The sequence below is a fragment of the Protopterus annectens genome, chromosome 9.part0, assembly GCF_019279795.1.
Source record: "Protopterus annectens isolate FY-2018-M chromosome 9.part0, PAN1.0, whole genome shotgun sequence".
NCBI lineage: Eukaryota > Metazoa > Chordata > Ceratodontiformes > Protopteridae > Protopterus > Protopterus annectens.
Window position 1 is genome coordinate 700,489,122 of NC_056743.1, and position 17,506 is coordinate 700,506,627.

The 17,506-nt window shown below is 38.9% G+C and overlaps 1 protein-coding gene across 1 annotated transcript in view; it reads right to left on the bottom strand.

Annotated features, from left to right (window-relative positions):
* The window catches only part of LOC122811462 (class II histocompatibility antigen, M alpha chain-like), a 76,276-nt gene that overhangs the window by 40,302 nt on the left and 18,468 nt on the right, over positions 1-17,506 (bottom strand). Inside the window, exon 2 of the mRNA XM_044083317.1 lies at positions 11,335-11,613. Coding sequence (XP_043939252.1) covers positions 11,335-11,613 — 279 coding nt within the window. The remainder of the gene's footprint in view (positions 1-11,334; positions 11,614-17,506) is intronic.

Here is a 17,506-nt window from a genome sequence, read left to right on the forward strand (position 1 = left end):
TAGGTATGTGTGTATATATATATATAGGTGTGTGTGATTGTGTATGCCCAAACCAACCGAATGTCAAATGTAAAACTTTGACAAAAATAAGTTTGATCATACACAATAGCAAAAAAAAATATCAAGAGAGGAAAACCATTTCCTCTCCCAGTATTAAAACTAAAAAACATTGTAATGCTAGCCTCAAATTTTTCTGAACAGTGGTAATGTTATGGGAAAGTTTTAATGACATTAAGTTCTAGGGTTAGAGTTGGGGGAAGGGGCAGCATTAGGGTTAGGGTTAGCACCCATTACTAAAGAGGGCATGGGGACCCTTTTTTTGTAGGTCCATTGCACCCCTACTTACCCACGGCTATAAATATGTTGAATCCATAACTCAATAACAACAATAGGGAAAATGACATCCTCTTACCCACTGTCACACTATATTGGCAAAAGCACACTGTCAGTGCTTTTACTAGGAATATAAGTGAAATGTATAAACCCCTGTTCGGTTACTTTGCTGCATTTTTACAAAATGCACCATCTATACAAGTTTTTTGATGAAACACTCATCAGTGAAAGTCATTCCAGAGATACTGAGGACTCCACAAACACACAAAACTAACCCTCTCTCTCTCTCTCTCTATGTATATATATAGGTTCATACTAGGCTATCTGCCCTAGGGCATTTATAAGCCTAGCCAGAATGTGTTTGGCTTTCGCCACCCATTTTAAATTTATTTTGCTATGCCATTTTTCGAGGTTAGTATACTGTGCCTCTGTCTAACAGTGACACAGAAGTGATACCCAGGGTAAACCTATGATCTCCCATCCACTCATCAAGATTCCTCTTGAAGAGAGTCAATAAGGGACTCTGCCTAACCTGGACTGGGATTTTATTCCAGAGTGAAGGGAGCCTCTGGGTTATGAATCTGTCCCTCCAGCATGTCCTATTTATTTCAGTGCTGAGGTTCAAGTCTCTCAAGCGCGTAGCTCAATGGGATTTGGATTTTCTGAGGTGCAGCATGTCCATTAATTCTGGGTTGGACATGGCTTTATATGTCCGGCACAGATCGCCTCTGAACAGGCGGTATGCCACTGAGTAGCGGTGGAGTTTCTTTAACCGGGCAGCATATGGCATCTGTTTGAGCCCTTTGATCCTCTTGGTGAGGTACTTTTGGGGTCTTTCCAGTTGCTGCAGGTGTCTGGTAAGGTACATCCCAAAAGGGGCATTGTACTTAATTATGGGCCTGATGAGGGATGAGTAAAGAGGCACGATGACCTCCCCTGATCTAGATGTGAATCCCTTCATGATTAGGTGGGCTATATAAAATGTTTTTCTAACCACTTTGGCCACGTGGTTGTCAAATGAGAGATTGCTATCAACTTGGGTCCCCAGGTCCTAATTACTTCTTCTGTACTTAATGGATTACCACCTATGTGGTAATTTGTGGGCACTTTGTTTTTGCCAAAGGGGATGAACTACACACTTTTTGGCATTTAGCTCGAGGCCATGGCTCTGGCACCAGTTGTCTGTTTCTATGAGGCCCTTTTGGAGGATGCTTGTGTCGGCTGGAGAGTCGATTATGGCGCCCAGTTTGCAGTCATCTGCGAACTTGGTCAGCCACAGTCCTTCCGTGTTGGCCTGTACCTCTGAGAAATATATACCAAACAAGAGAGGTCCCAGGACTGAGCCTTGTGGGACACCACTTGTAACTGGTTTGGAGTCTGACATGGCTCCAGCAATTCTAACCACGTGGGTTCTGTCCTTGAGCCAGTTTGCAATCCATCTAGTGACATAGGGGTTTATATTTAAGCTGGTGAGCTTATCTATAATGCCCGAGTGGGGTATTGTATCGAAGGCTTTTGCGAGGTCCAGGTAGGCTGTGTGGACCACCTTCCCCTCGTCAATGGCCTTGGTGACTGTTTCAAAGAAATCAACCAAGTTTGAGGCAGGATCTGCCCTTAACAAAACCAAACTGGGTAGGATCCAGTGTCTGTAGGTCCCCAATATCTTTATTTATGAGGTCTATGATGATCCTTTCCATAGCTTTGCAGACCAAGCTAGTCAGGCTTATGGGGCAATTGTTTCCAGGATCCATTGAGGCACCAACTTTATGGAGAGGAACCACTGTTGCTGTATGCCACTCTTTGGGCACATATCCTGTAGTAAGGCTGAGATTGAACAGTAGTTTTATGTTTGGGTTTACCTCTTCTTGTAGTTCATGTAGGACGCAGCCTGGGACACCATCTGGTCCCACTGATGCTGTGTTTTTTGCTTTGGAGAGGGCGGCTCTTACCTGAGCATCTGAGATGTCAGGGGGGCAGCACTCTGCTGGGATAGATATTTGCCCTTTTGGTGGGGGGGGGGAAGTTTGCGCTGAACCTGTCAGCTAGGATGTTGGCAATGTCTGTGGGTTCAGTGTATTTTTTGTCATTCTGGACTAATTCTGAGCATATCTGGGAATTACCACCCGGGTTCCTAACATAACTAAAGAAAGCCTTGTGATTATCCTTAGTGTCCTGTGCAATTTTTCTCTCAAAGCTGGCCTTAGACAATTTTATGAGTTCCCGTAGTTTTTTGCTAATACTGATCAGTGATGCCTTCCCTTTTTGGGATTTTGCTCTATCATTTAGAAGCTTCCTCCTTCTATTGTATAGTTTGTTTATGGCTGGGGTCCACCAGACAGGAAGTCTGCCTTTGGAGGATTGGGTCTTGGTTATATTTGGGATCGCATGATCCATGCATTCCTGAAGGTGTTCATAGAATGCGTTTATAAAGGATTCTGCGGTCTGGGCCGTATTTTCCACAGACCCGGGGGCTTTGAAGGATTCCACCTCGGTTTTGAGGAGTGTGAAATTTGCTTTAGAGAAGTTATGTATATGTGTGTGTGTGTATATATATATATATATATATATATATATATATATATATATATATATATATATATATATATATATAGGACTTTTGATCAAAAGTCCGAATCCATTATCACCGAACACCCTTTAGCGAAAGTGCTTTTTACCGAAAAAGCACTTTCGCTAAAGTGTGTTAAAAAAAAAAAACAGTAAATTAACGTTTATGCAGGGGGCAAAGCCCCCTGCACCCCACCCCACTTTATTATTCTCACTCCGAGATTCCACTAGAGTGGAGAAAAGGGAAAACTTCCCTTAACCGCACCGTAGTACGATCTCCATAAGAGTCACTCCCCACAACTCCCTCTACCTCCAGGCATACTTCAAAGTGCTTCTTTGGTGAAAAGCACTTTCGCGTAAGTATGCCCTGCCGTTTTGGATTCAGTGAAATGTCCGTTCGTGCATTAGTCCTAGACCCATATATATATATATATATATATATATATATATATATATATATATAGAGAGAGAGAGAGAGAGAGTTAGTTTATATTTATATATCCAGTCAGCTCTTTCTAGTTTATGTAGACTTGCTTCTTTGGCATCTTAGTTTCATGGTTTAGGGACTTTGTCTGATACCGTGCCTAGTATTTGGTCCAAAAGGAAGTGATTGCCTGACAAATGATTAAATATGAATGGTTCTTCATCAGTTTACATAAAATACTGAGCTGCAAAGAAAATGGACAAGCAGAGTCTTTCTGCAGTTTTTACTGAATAGCTATAAGAGTGCAAAAGACCATACTGTCTCATTATTACCATATTTCTGTCATTATGTACATTGTTAAGCATTTTGCTCAGCAGGCTGTCTACCTGACTTGTTGCGGTAGGTAGATGGATATGTATATTAAGAGAAGGCATACCAACTGACAGTTAAGTTTGACACCAGTAAGCTGGGACTATACTGCTTCATCTGATAGGCTACTGCAGAAAGGTCAATAGGCAGGTGTTCCTTAACTTGGAGAAGACTCCTTCCACAAATCATTTCACCAGTTCTGCCACACTGGAAGAATATTTACCCAGATAGAAGGTGAATAAGAGTGGCTGAATTTGGTTTGAAGTAGCCTTTGTTTATTCCAAGCACATCTGGACTGCGCTGCTTGACAAAGGCCCTTAGATCATATAACTGATATAATATACTGTGTATATTAATCAGAACAAAGTGAATTTTGTACTTGTCTGATGTTGCACACTTACCAAGTTTTAAAGATCAGTTATGTTTTAGGTAGCCCAAGGTTTAATTTGCATTCTCTAGCTAAAACACGAGAAGCCCACTAATATAGCTAGTGAGCATATGATAGATTGCTGTATGATAAAATGAAATCAATATGCTTTGTTTGGTGATATGTCATAGACAAATACCTGTTCTTGATTCTGCCATTCATTGTACTGGAGAACTGGTGAGGCAAGTGTCCCCTTCTCTGCAGGTATTACATTTTGACTAACAAAGTGAACCAAGTACAGGCGTAATAAAGGAGAGATACCTCTAGGGACACACATACTCACACACAATCTCCTTCTGCACAATGTCCTTTTTGACAAGATCTGCCCACCTAAGGGAGAAGAATGTTAGCTGCAGAAGCTCTGTCGAGTCCTCTGACTCTCGAGCTACCCTCTTCTCCTTGCCTGGAGACAGAGTAGTGTGTGAAAGCACTTTCAATGATAATGGAGCTTGCCAGTAGCGAGACATATAATTAGTCCCTGCCTTTACATGTATGTACATTTCCATACATTATTTGATTATTTTAAATTCTACCATTTTGCTTTATTCGTGATGTAGATCTCATTTGAAACATGAATCCTGGACATCTTGGGAATAAAAGGGTGATTGAGTAAGGCGTCAGTAGTAGTTTGTAATGAGTATGTGTTTTTGCAAGACTCAAGAGCAGTCAGAGTATGAAAGTATTCAAGTCTGGGGATAGGAACATTCTTGGTAACATCATCAAAGTCAGAATTATTTAAATGGCGAGACACAGGGTAACAAGTGCTTAGTTGTGGTCTGACAATGGAACGTATGTTAAATGTATGATGTATGAAGGAAAGGGAGGAGTCGAGTAAGTTCAAGTATTTATATATCGCTAGATCATTTTACAGCTATGGATGATAATGTGAAATATATTGGAGCTGACTTGTTTTTGACTTTGACTAAATAAAATGGTAGCAGCCTTTGCAACATCTAGGAGTATGTTGTTAGCAAGCCATCTACAGAGAAAACTAAAGTTATTTTGAAGACTGATTTGTTGACTCTCATTGTTATGACCCGAGTCATGCATGGCAATGTTATCAATGTAAAGGGCAGGATAATGGAAATTATGTGGTTAATAAACAAGGATAATATGGGGTCAGGTACTGGTTTCAGAAAAGCCTAGACAGAAGGTGCTAGGTCCACTGGTTGGGTGGTACAAGAAATAAAGAAGGTACTCTGTCCGACATGGGAGGTTACAGAAGAGGCCGTAAATAAGTGTTTTAAGCATAGCAATAAGGATATTATTGTTTGCACTCTAAAGTGTACATTTAACCAGCCAGGGGTGCAGCCATACTGGATCTGGTCCTTAATAAAATGGGAGCATGGTGCACACCCTCTATTATAATGTCTTCTCTAGTAAAGTCAGACCACAAAATGGTCTCCTTTGAAGTAAAAATGAAACCTGGACCCCCAGCTAAACCTGGAATACTCAGGAACTATTATAAGGCTAACCTTCTGCAATTCAGTGAGAACCTGGCAAGGTTCACCTCCCAAACCCCTGCTTACACTTATCAAGGGTATCAGAACTTTTCAGAGATTTGGGATGCATGGCTAGGCTTAAAAAGGCCCTTGTAGTCATTAGCCTAGTAAACACCTATGAATCTATAAAATCTATGAATAAAGCACAAGAATATGTCTGCTTTTCATTAATATATAAACTTTTAAACAATGCAAATACTTTATTAATAAAATGTTTCAGTATACCATACTATGCAATTCCTATGTGCTGTACACTTACCAGTAATCAGTGCAGAAATAACAAAACCATTTTATAATTATATACTTATACACTACTAATAAAGCAGCCTCATGTCAATTAGTGCTTGCATTCAGTTGTCAATATGTTATTCGTAAGCATGTAAATCCAAGTATAACAATCAGCTAGTCAATTCAGTCTTAATACCTTGTTTGAGTTAACATTGCTCACTAAAAAAACGTTAAACACACAGATTAACTATTTAAAATCTAAACTGAGATCCGAAATTAATTACCAACCATATTATTTTATTTACACACTACTACATGTCTTAATAACTGGGGCAGTGACTTCTCACCTTGTACTGGAATTTATTTACTAAATAGACAAAGATCTCAGGTACATTCTTTTCAGGCTCAAAGTAGAATATAGCATCCCATGGAGCTCCTTCTGTTACTGTGATGTCTAATAGTTCTCATTTCCATTTTTTAATCTCTGTAAGCATTTTTTTCACCTCACTTAGTATGGTTTGCCCTTGGTTTTCCATTTTTAGTTACAGGTTTCTTAGTCACTATCTATTAAATATATCAATGCTTTTACTTTTATGCATGTTATTTTGGGTCTATGTTAAATAAACAAATGCTTAAAATGTCGAGTACAACATACTCGAACACTTAAGCAAAAGTTTATTTAACCAACCACTCAGAATATCGAATCACACAATCCCGAAAAGTTTTGTTTGGCCACCTACCCCTCCCAACTGCTACAGTACACGAAACCAACTAATACCATGGTACATACACACAATAAAAAAAAAAAAAAAAAAAGGAACACATACTTTAACATTGCAAGCTGGGGGGCAAGCCCCTCTGCACCCCCCACACCCCCCTACTTAAATATACCAACTCCGAGACCGCACTTCAGTGCAGAAAAGGGAAATTCTCCCATTCCACACTGTACAGCGCCGTTAGCACTAGCTTACATGACATATTACGTCACATACGTCAGTGCTGGCCAAACAAAATATTTTAGAACTCCATTTTCCGAAGTTCTGAGCAGTCGATTAAACGTTCGCTTAAAAGTGTTCGAGTATGTTGTACTTGACATTTTAAGCATCCGTTTATTTAACATAGACCCGTTATTTTAACCCAACTCAACAAACATACCTCTATACTGAGGTTAAATTCCCTTCCAGGTATAAAACAGCATATTATTCAAGTCACTTTTGTACTGAAGCAACTCCTGATGTTGAGTATTTGCTCTGAAGAACTTCTTTCTGAACTAACACATCTCCAAAACACACCTCGTCCGTGGGATTTCATAGTGGTATAGAGATAGCCGTGTAAACATTTTTATGCAAAAATTTTATTTTTCCTGATTTAGTGTCATGTCTAGGATTAAGACTTATCTTCCTCCCCTACTAAGGTCTCTCCATGTTATTTTTACCTGTGTGTTGTACTGTTTTCTGAAATCTGATATTCCCTTATATGCTCCACTAATTACACTCTTCTGGTTTGTCATTTCTGTTCTAGCCTCTATTATAAAATCTAGTATTTGTGGTTAAACAAAATTGTTTTCCAACCTCCACATAGTCTCCTTGAGTTCTAATAGTCGACCTGCATATGCAAGCTGATCTAGGTTCAATAACTCAAAAATTTGTCTAGCTTCAACCCATTTTATTACCTCATCTTTTATCACCAGCTTCCAAAATCATGGTTCCTTGTGCTTTCTTCTACAAAATGCTCAAGACATTCTTTCCTGTGTCTTTCTTTTTACTATATGTAGTTTAACCTATTGGTGTTATTTTTTTCCCAGGTGCTAACTTCCTTTAATCTAAATACTTGTTTAATACTTTTAGGCTATGCTTAATGCTCTTTGCATTCAAATCCTATTGCTGCCCAAATCCCATGTCTGATCCTGTTGTCACCTCATTGGGTACTATGGATATATATTCATTTTATCATCCAGACAATATATAGCCGCCCAAGTATTACACCATGACATGAATCCATTTTGGCAATGAATGAGGATATCATATTTACTTACATGTTAAAGGATTTGATTGTATATGATTTTTGTAATATTTTAGAAAAGGGGCATAGGATGGAGATGGGTCTATAATCCTGTGCTGCTGTGGAACAGGACAGTTTTGGGATTGGAACTGTTAGTCTTTCATATTGTATCTCCTCAGTTCAAATATACACTGAGTATATGGGAAAGGAGTTTAAAGATATACAGAGAGGCCATATGAAGGGTGGAAGGATGTAAGGCTTTAGGATTGAGATTAATTTTATATTTTAGTATTTTAACCAGTTTTGTGATTGTTTTAGAAGTTTTTGCACATTTTTTTGCACATTTTGCAAGTCATTGCCTGAAAGGAGAAGGGGATTTTAGGGAGGAATTTTACTAGAAATCTGTCTGTGGATGGATGGAGGTGGTTGAGAACCTGGGGACAAGGGAAAGGGGGGTGGTTAACTGACTGTGGAGTTACAGTGGGTTTGACTCTAATGTGGAAATAAAGATAGCAATCTCTTCTAGCAGCTTGGAGCCTACTGTGGAAGAGGGCCTAGTTTGTTTTTGTTGGTGTATTCACTGTAGACAATGTCTTTGGTTACCATCCAGAACCGTTTAGGATTGGAGAATATAGCTACTTGTTTGTTTCAACTTTTTTCATGGCATGCTTACATTCTTGAATGAGTGTTATCTAATCTGCATGGTTGGGAGGATATCCACTTACTCCACATTTTATCTGTAAAAAATATTACATTTTTAATATCTTTGTTTAGCTATGGGCAATATTTGCCTTTCATTCTAAATCTGATGGAAGAAAAGACCTTTTGTATAGCTAGTGCAAACAGTAGAAAAATCTCAGTTGGATGGGAAATAGTAAATTCACCCCGGGGATCACTTCTGTGGCACTGCTAGACAGGGGCACAGGAAAATAACTTTCTTAGGTGGCGAAAGCCAGGGAACTTTTTTGGCTAGGCTTATATAGGCCCCAGAGCCAATAGCCTAGTACCTACCTATGAACTATGAAGGATGGTTGCAGGGGAGGTTACCCTGGTAAAGGTGGGAGACGAGTTTGTGTGTAACTGACTATCCTTTGTTTCAGTAATGGGTCTATGAGTGAAAAACACAGGAGGAGTTTTTTGTTAAGCATCTTTATTAAATCATAGCTATTATAGTGAGGTCGTAGGCTTTTGTTGGGTATTATAGCCTGAATAGTAAGGTAATCAATGACAGCATGTGGAAAGCAAGAAACATGCATAAACGTGTAATTAATGTTTGTGTCTAGAGAGGGATTCTTCTTTAGTGCTTGGATTCGGTCTAGCAGGTGTGAATACCAGCTATGAGAACTTATGCAAGGAACGATATCTGGTGATTAGGACCTTTTATGGGCCTAGAGGGTCAGTGTTTATATTCCCTGTGATCACTATCACTGAATGTTAATTTAAACTTTTTTGTTATTCAGAGAATGGGGTTAACAGTATAAGATACCATCTTGTAACATAATTTAGCTGAATATGCTGCATCTCCACATCATAAAAACATACAGCAGTCAAAATGACAAATGCTTATGCTCCCATTTTTCCACTAGACTACTGTGATGCCAAGTGTAGCTTACTTTTTTTTTTTTTTTTTTTGGGGGGGTGACAACTTTATTTTGCATTTTCACATGGCTTAAAATTTGCTGTTGCCTTGCTTGAGTTCCCACTAAAGCTATGTTTACATCTGCACTGATCTCTGTTGTATTGCCCACCTTCACAGTTGAGTCTGGGGGCTGCATTCTGAGACACTAAGGCAGTTTTACAGAGGATCTTCAGAGACACAGAAAAAAAGTACTGACCTGGCTGTATTCTACTCTCAATGTGAATCTTGACATCCATGTGAAGAACACATAATTAGTTACTTATGATCAAACAGACCTAACCAGAATTATTTGTAGTGGATGGAGCTTCAACTTCTCTGATGTACTATTAATGACAGAAAAAAGGTTAGCACCACAAAGCTTTGAATGCTGTAAATTACTTAGCATTGCTACACAAAAAGTGGGCAGAAAAAGTATCAGTTTGATAGTCTACCAGCTTTACAAGGTGTTAAATATTTCAGTGAGCTTTATTTGTATTGCAAGACATTGTTTTTCAGCTTTTAAACCCCTATCAACATTTCCTTGTACTGTTCCATGGTTGACGCTGTAAATGTTTTAGTGTAATGCTAGAACATAACTGCCCTAAAAGCAATTTGTTATACACTTCTTTGATGTCAGAGAAGTGTATAACAAGATTGTCTTATTCCTGACTTCAGAGTATAATCAGCACATTCTAAACGCAACATTTTTTCTCAAAGGAAAATGAATCCAAAATATCCTATGACATATGTGGACATTGAGGTATACTGTGAAACAGGCTGAGTGGAGGGCAAGAAAGTGGTGCAGTAGCTAGTGTTGCCTCCTCATATTTTCCAAGTTTCTTAAATTCAGTATTCAGATCAAGTGTTAAGTGTGAGATGAAAACTTCTGCTCATGAACAGAAGGTCCCACAGGGGAAGCATGCCTCTACCCCCAGAAGGACCATGATACTGCAGCAATAAGCCAATAGAGAAGGAGAAGAAATATGTAGGAAAGGTTGGCTTATTTGTGACTTATTTAGTTAATGATGACCTGACAGGAGTTCTATATAAATTATTTTTCTTAGGCAGCATTTAGGACATGATTTTTATGTTAATGAAACTGAAGAAGTAGCAGACCTTGTAGACTAAAAAAAAGACATGATATTCTGCTTAAAAGAGGGATGGCTACAGTTTAAAAGACTGCATCCATACAAAAAAAAAAAGCATTGCAAAACAAAATACAGACACTGGTACAGAAAATAAGCTATGCAGGGCATTGTCAATTCAGTTCATTGTATAGAAATGGATCATGTGAAAAAGTTATGCATTATACTATGTTAATTTAGTTTGCAGCCTTGCTTTTTATAATGTTGTGCATGGGTCTATATCATAACAGCGAACGCTAAAAATAGCGAATGCTGTTATGTCGAACTCAAATGTCTGAAATCTGAAAACAGCGAAGGAACGGATCAGCAAATTTTTTCCCAGGGAAATAATTCGCTGATCAAAAAAAAAAGAGAGTATACAGTCAAAGTTAAGTGGGGGGCTTTGCCCCCCATGCCCCCTCCATGTGGGGGGTTGTGCCCCCCACGCCCCCAACTTAAATATACCAACTCAGAGATCGCACCACAGTGGAGAAAACAGCAAAGCCCAGAGAATGGCCCAGCAATTTTTTTCCCTGGGAAAAGATTTTCTGATCCGTTCCTTCAATGTTTTCAGCTTTCGGACTTTGAAGTTCGATATCAGCATTCGCTATTTTTAGCATTCACTGATGTGATATAGACCTGCTGTGCATGCTTTGCCCTAGTGTTCTGAGTCAAGGCTCTGCATCTTACCACATACACCTGAATCCAGAAACATCACAGCAGACCAGTAAAGTTGTTCTTACCCCAGAATTCGATAAATGGATAATCTGACACATGCTTTACATGACAGGTGTACCTATCACCATGCTTAGGGATGAAATCCAAATATGAGAACATCTGGAATCCGAAGTCTTCAGTGGGATAGGAGTCTGTGAAAGTGACTCCGTCTGTTATCTGGATGTTGTTCAGGTACCAGCTGACAGAAATAACTGGTGGGAAATATCTGTCCACAAAACAGATCAAGGTGTTTCTTTTCCCATACTCTAGAGGGTTTCTGGTGTAGACCTGTGAGACTGGATCAACTGTAAATGAGACAAATTGAAAGTGAGTTAAATACCGAGTATGTTGTGCTAATTCTAAAATGTCACAGTTGAACTAAAATACCTTCAGCTCGCTAACACCCATTCCTGTTTCCATAAGGCCACACACATTCTGTGAATTACTTGTTTGCATATTCTTAAAGCAGAGATAACGTAGTATGTATATTTATTACACATATTTTCAAAACAATTTTAAGGTTTGGATTTATGTTTTGAGATTGTAGCAGTAACATCTGTACTCAGGAGCAGCCTTAGGTCAATTGGTGCCCTAGGCAAAAGGGCTCCATGGCACCCCCTACAACACCACCCGGTGTACCCATCCTGGTCTCCCTACACCAGATAAATACTGGAAAAGCGCCCCTGCTACAGCGGCGCCCTAGGCGGTCGCCTAGTTGGCCTATGCCTAAGGCCGGCTATGTCTGTACTAATTAGTTATAAAATTATAGCATGCACATATATTTGAGAGATCAGAAGAAGACTGGTAGTCTATCTAGTTTGCTCATGCATTATAGCCTGCAGCAGCCCCTCCCATTCCACCCCCACCACCATTTTCCAGTTGTATGAAAACTTGCTCTTTTAAAAGAGTCACTTGTTTTGTTCTATTCTACCCAGTCCATGGGCTCATTTGTCCACAATACTCTCAAATGTCTCATAACTTTTTCATGCCAAACTTGAAGCCTAACTCTTCATTTTGGAGCTTATGAACTCTCCTAGCACAGCCTTTGTCTTCAGTTCAGGTCTCTTTGTGCTTATCCTTAGTGATTTTGAGGAGTAGATAATATTGCCCATTTCATTTGCATTGTCTGGGGAGAACAGTGACAATCTCTTTAGTCCCTTCTCATACAATTCACTCCCATTCCCTTTTACCATTTTGGTGGCATCCCTTTTTCTTCTCTGTAGAATCATTGCTTCTTTCCCCGTATGGTCTGGATAAATTATTTCATCTAAGACCTCATCAGTAACCTATACAGCATGAGAAATAGTCACTTTTCCCTGGAGTCTATACACTGGGAGATTTATACAAAGCTTTGGCTATTGTTTGACTGCTCTATTCCTCATGTGTCACAGTTGCAATTACAGCTACCTCCAAGTCTTTATCCTGTCGTGTGGCTTTGTGTTGCATTCTTCCCAATTTACATACCATCTTGTTATCTTCTCAAGTGCAAAATCTTGTACAGAACCCCAGCTGCCATCTGACAAGCCCATAAGGAAACATTTGTCAGGTATTTCTTAAACCATCGCATTCCTCATCTCCTGCTGCATTAAATTTGTGTCATCTACAAAGAGATTTATCCAGAATTCTATGCCTCATATGAAGTTGGCAACAAACAATTGATGCATCTTGGGTCCAATGAATGACTGCTATGCCTCACTCTACTTTCCTTCCTTTCTCCAAACAGAAATCCCCACAGTACTACCTTCTTCTGCCATCCAGTCACCTTTACATCCATCTAACCTTTACCTCTTGTAAACCCATCATCATCTGCTTATCAACCTTCTCTGCTGTGTCAAATTAAAGGCCTTGCACTGGGAGTTGTTGTCATATATATATATATATATATATATATATATATATATATATATATATATATATATATACTTGTTCTATTCATCTGTTACCTGAGCTAGCTCTTAAGAGACAGCCTCTATTCAGGGGTAAACTGGAAACACTAGAAAATTAAAACCAGGGTTACAGGATATATTTTTTAAAGCTCATTTCCCTAACCCTTTGTATTCCCTTCCTCCCATATTCCTTGGGTCTATATTAGAAAATCGAACTTTCAGAACTTTGAATGTTCTAATATCGAACCCTATTCAGCAAAAGCTGAAAATATCAAACATACAGAACAGTGAATTTTTTCCTAGGGAAAAAATTTGCTGTTCCAAAACACATACACGCAACATAAGCACACCAAACAAACAGCAATCCACACACATACATCTAAAATCTTACACCTAACCCTACACTAAACTATACATACACCACTAACTATCCACTTACCTTAACCCAAACCCTAACCCTAAGGTCTGTCACTATCACACACTCTCCTAACCCGCGCCCTAATCCTAACTCACCAAACCCGCCCTAACCCTCACGTCCACACAATCGCACACATACCTAACCCGCACCCTAACTAACCTAACCTGCACTCAATCACACACTTACCTGAATCTGACCCATAACTTTCCACCACAGCGCTGAAAATACCAAAGCAATAGAAATGGACAACCAAATTCTTTCCCTAGGAAAAAATTTGGTTTTCTGTTGCTATGATATTTTCAGCTTTCGCCTAATAGGGTTTGATATTAGAACATTCGAAGTTTTGAAACTTCGATGTTCTAATATAGACCCTATTCCTTTCCATAATTGCCTTGAACCTTCTAATCTACCCATCTTCTTTTTGGCTTCTTTGTACTCCTGTATGACTATATTTCAGGACCCCTTCCACGTCTTATAGGCCCTCTCCTCTTCTCTTATACTTTCATGGCTTCTAATTTGAGCCATATTGGTCTTCATCTTCTTTTTTTCTGCCCATTTCTTTCTCAAGTCTCTTCTACAGACTACTACATATTCACTTCTCGGTTCCCTTTATTCATTCACTGATTTCCAATCTTCCATGCATAAGTTATTATCCCCACAGTGTCAATATAGTCCACCCCAGGATCCCACACCAAAATTCTGGTATTTGGTATCACATCACTTGTGCTGAGTATGAACCACAATTGTTCACCAGTGGTTCTGCCACCTCTGCCTTATCTGTCTGCACAGGGCTATGTCAAGTGTTCTCCCCTTCCTAGTGTTTTCCTGTACAAGCTGTGCAGATACTTCTTGGCCCATAATCTCTGCTACCTTCATGCCAGAATGCTCCAGTCAAATTTTAGGAGACTGGCCCCCCCAAATACACACGCACACTCACATTAATACTACCCTCTTATTGTGCGTTGGTGTTGCTCATGTCTTTCACCAGCTCATCGCCCTTCTTTGAAACATCCAGCATCCTGCTTATAGTACCTTTTGCCAGCATTTCCCTACTACCCTTCAACTTTAGCTGCTAAGACACTACAGAATCTAACTTCTGTGGCTCCAGACATGCAAATGGCAGCCTCTTCTAGAAATCTATTGTGTTGTAGAAAAGGTTACTGGCAAGCAGTGGGTGCAAAAGTTCATTTTTTACAGCACACGTTCAAGTCTGTCTGAAAGGAGTAAGGTGTTCAAGTTGTTATATGTTACAGTCTGATTTTGTTTAGAGTTTCTTTACTTGCCCCTCTTACATTCCTCCCCATCCTCTACCTTACCTACAATTATATCCCAAGCTCAGCACAGTACTTTCCCTGATAGTGCTTCCTTTCCATACTTTCCAATTCTGTCCAAGATACCCAGTATCTCTGCCACTGAAGAGCGACTTGGTCTAGGGAGCTAGTGTTCATTAAGTCTATATTCTTCTTATTCTAGTAGGCAATAAAATATGCTCACTGTAATTTCCTTGGTCAAAAGTTTTAAATATCAACAAAAAGAAAGTCGCTGTGTTCTTTACTCCCAGGTAGTATTAGTCCTCTATCTCATTTGCAGGAAATTGATACAAATTTGCTGAATACTAACCTAGATACACTTGATAGCATTGGATACTCTAAGTACTGTAGGCACTGTAGTTTTGAAAAACAAATTATTGTTTAAGCACTTTTCCAAGAAATGTATGTGTAAACACACTGTGCTGCCAATTATGTGTCCTCTCTCAGACCCTCTGCTTCAAAATAAATTAACTTCAAATATAGTAAATCTTTGATGCATTTGCAATATCTACTTGGTTAAAGTTTTTTTTATATACACACACACACACACACACACACACACACACACACACACACATTAACATACTATTTTTGACTCTTGATCAATGTACTTTCATGCTGTAGGTGGATTGTTCACTCTAAATTGGTCCTAGGTGTGTGTGTGCCTTCTGTGGAAGGTTGGGCGCTGGGCTGGCAACTCAACACCGTAAAACTCCACTGCCAGTCATGAGCGGACAGGTGTTCTGCTGTGGCGATCCCTAACTGGGAAAAGCCAAAAGAAGACGAAGATGATCAATGTACTTTCTATCTATTGTTATTGATATATGCATATATAAACACTCAAGTTTTGACTCTGTATATATGCACATTCTCTCTGTTATAACTGTAGAGCTTTTCTCCCCGGGCCTCCACTGAAAAATGATTTTTTGTCCAGTCAGACTTTCCTGGTAAACAAATGTAAAATAAAATAATAAATAAAATAAATTTAGATACTATAACACTCAAGTTTCAGCAGCATTTTTTTCCAAACACCTTTATTGAATTATCACTTGTGACATAGGCAAACTTACATTCATATGAAAGTAATCAAACTATATTAACATAACAAACATTATGCTTCATATATACTGCTACATATATAACCTAAGCCATATTACATAAATTATTCAACTCCTGTCTTTTTTTTTAAACAAGAAATGTCTTTATTAAACCATCACTTACTACATAGGCAATCATACAGTTATATAAATGAAAACAAACCATACCGACACAATCCTAGTTGCAAGCATTTTACATCACAAACCATACTGACAGTCCCAGTTGCAAACATTATACATCACTTATAATCTATCCAATCTTTCTCACTCAAACATTACATAGCTCATTTAAGTCCTGCCAAATTTTAGACCTCATTCCTCCCTTGTGGTTTGCTCCTTACTATATTTACTACTTCCTGTATAGTTAGTTTAAATTCTGATTTCCATTTTCTAGTAATTGCTTTTATGGCAGCCACCATTACTGGACACAGCAAGGTCTCACCATGTCTAGGTAATTCCGATTCTGTATCATAGCTCAGAAAAATAATTTCTCTTGTCAGACCAATCTGCCCACCCAGCATCTCTGACAGTACATCCAGAAGGGAATCCTTAAAATCCACCAACTCTCCACACTCCCAGAAAATATGTTCCCAATCACCTCTTTCTTCCCCTTCACACCACCAACACTTACTGTCTGCCTGAAGAAAAATTCTCTGGAGTCTACTTGGGGTATAAAAACATCTATGTAAAAATTTCCAAGCAAAAATCCTAAATCTTCTAAATTTTGTTGCATATTTGGGAGGCATACATAGATTTCCCATTGTATCTTTGTGAATTGCTTATCCAATCTCTCTTCCCAATCCTTAGTAACCTCTTCTGACTTGATTCTTCAATTTTCAGCAATATTGAGGGTCCACAAAGAGCTTGCCATACATTTGGTATTTTTTCACTAGAAATCAGGGTCTGCAAGATTCTACTGAGGTATATATGGCTAATTTAAGGCACATAGCTGAAGACTGTGAAATCAATGCCTTGCATAATTCACTGCTGAGAGACAGAACTGCGTGTGCTATCAGGGAAGACAGAGTGAAAAGAAACATTCAATATTGGGAAAAACTGTGACCAGTGAACAAAGGAAGGAGCTTGCTGAAGACTAAGATGTTTGTAACATTAAAAAGAAACAAACGTCTTCTGTTAATAGATATATTGCTACTGTGAAATCATGGAATGTTTTGAAAAGTGTGACCACAAACTACAGCAATGAGAAAAGCTTCACTAATTTATGAGACTGATCAGGCAGTTAAAAATGAAAGGTGTTTAGGTTTTATTATGCTATTTTAGTCTAGTTATGATTATCAGTGTGACAAAAAAGCAATGCCCAGCTGTTGACAGACTGCTGCAAATGTGACCAATCTAATCATTTTTCTCAAGTGTGCAAATCTAAGAGAAATGGTAAAAAAAGTATTATGCAAGTAGATAAAGTCAACATAACAAGAAACAATGCAAGTGACAATGTGCCCAGTACTTCACATGATCAGTGTAATGCA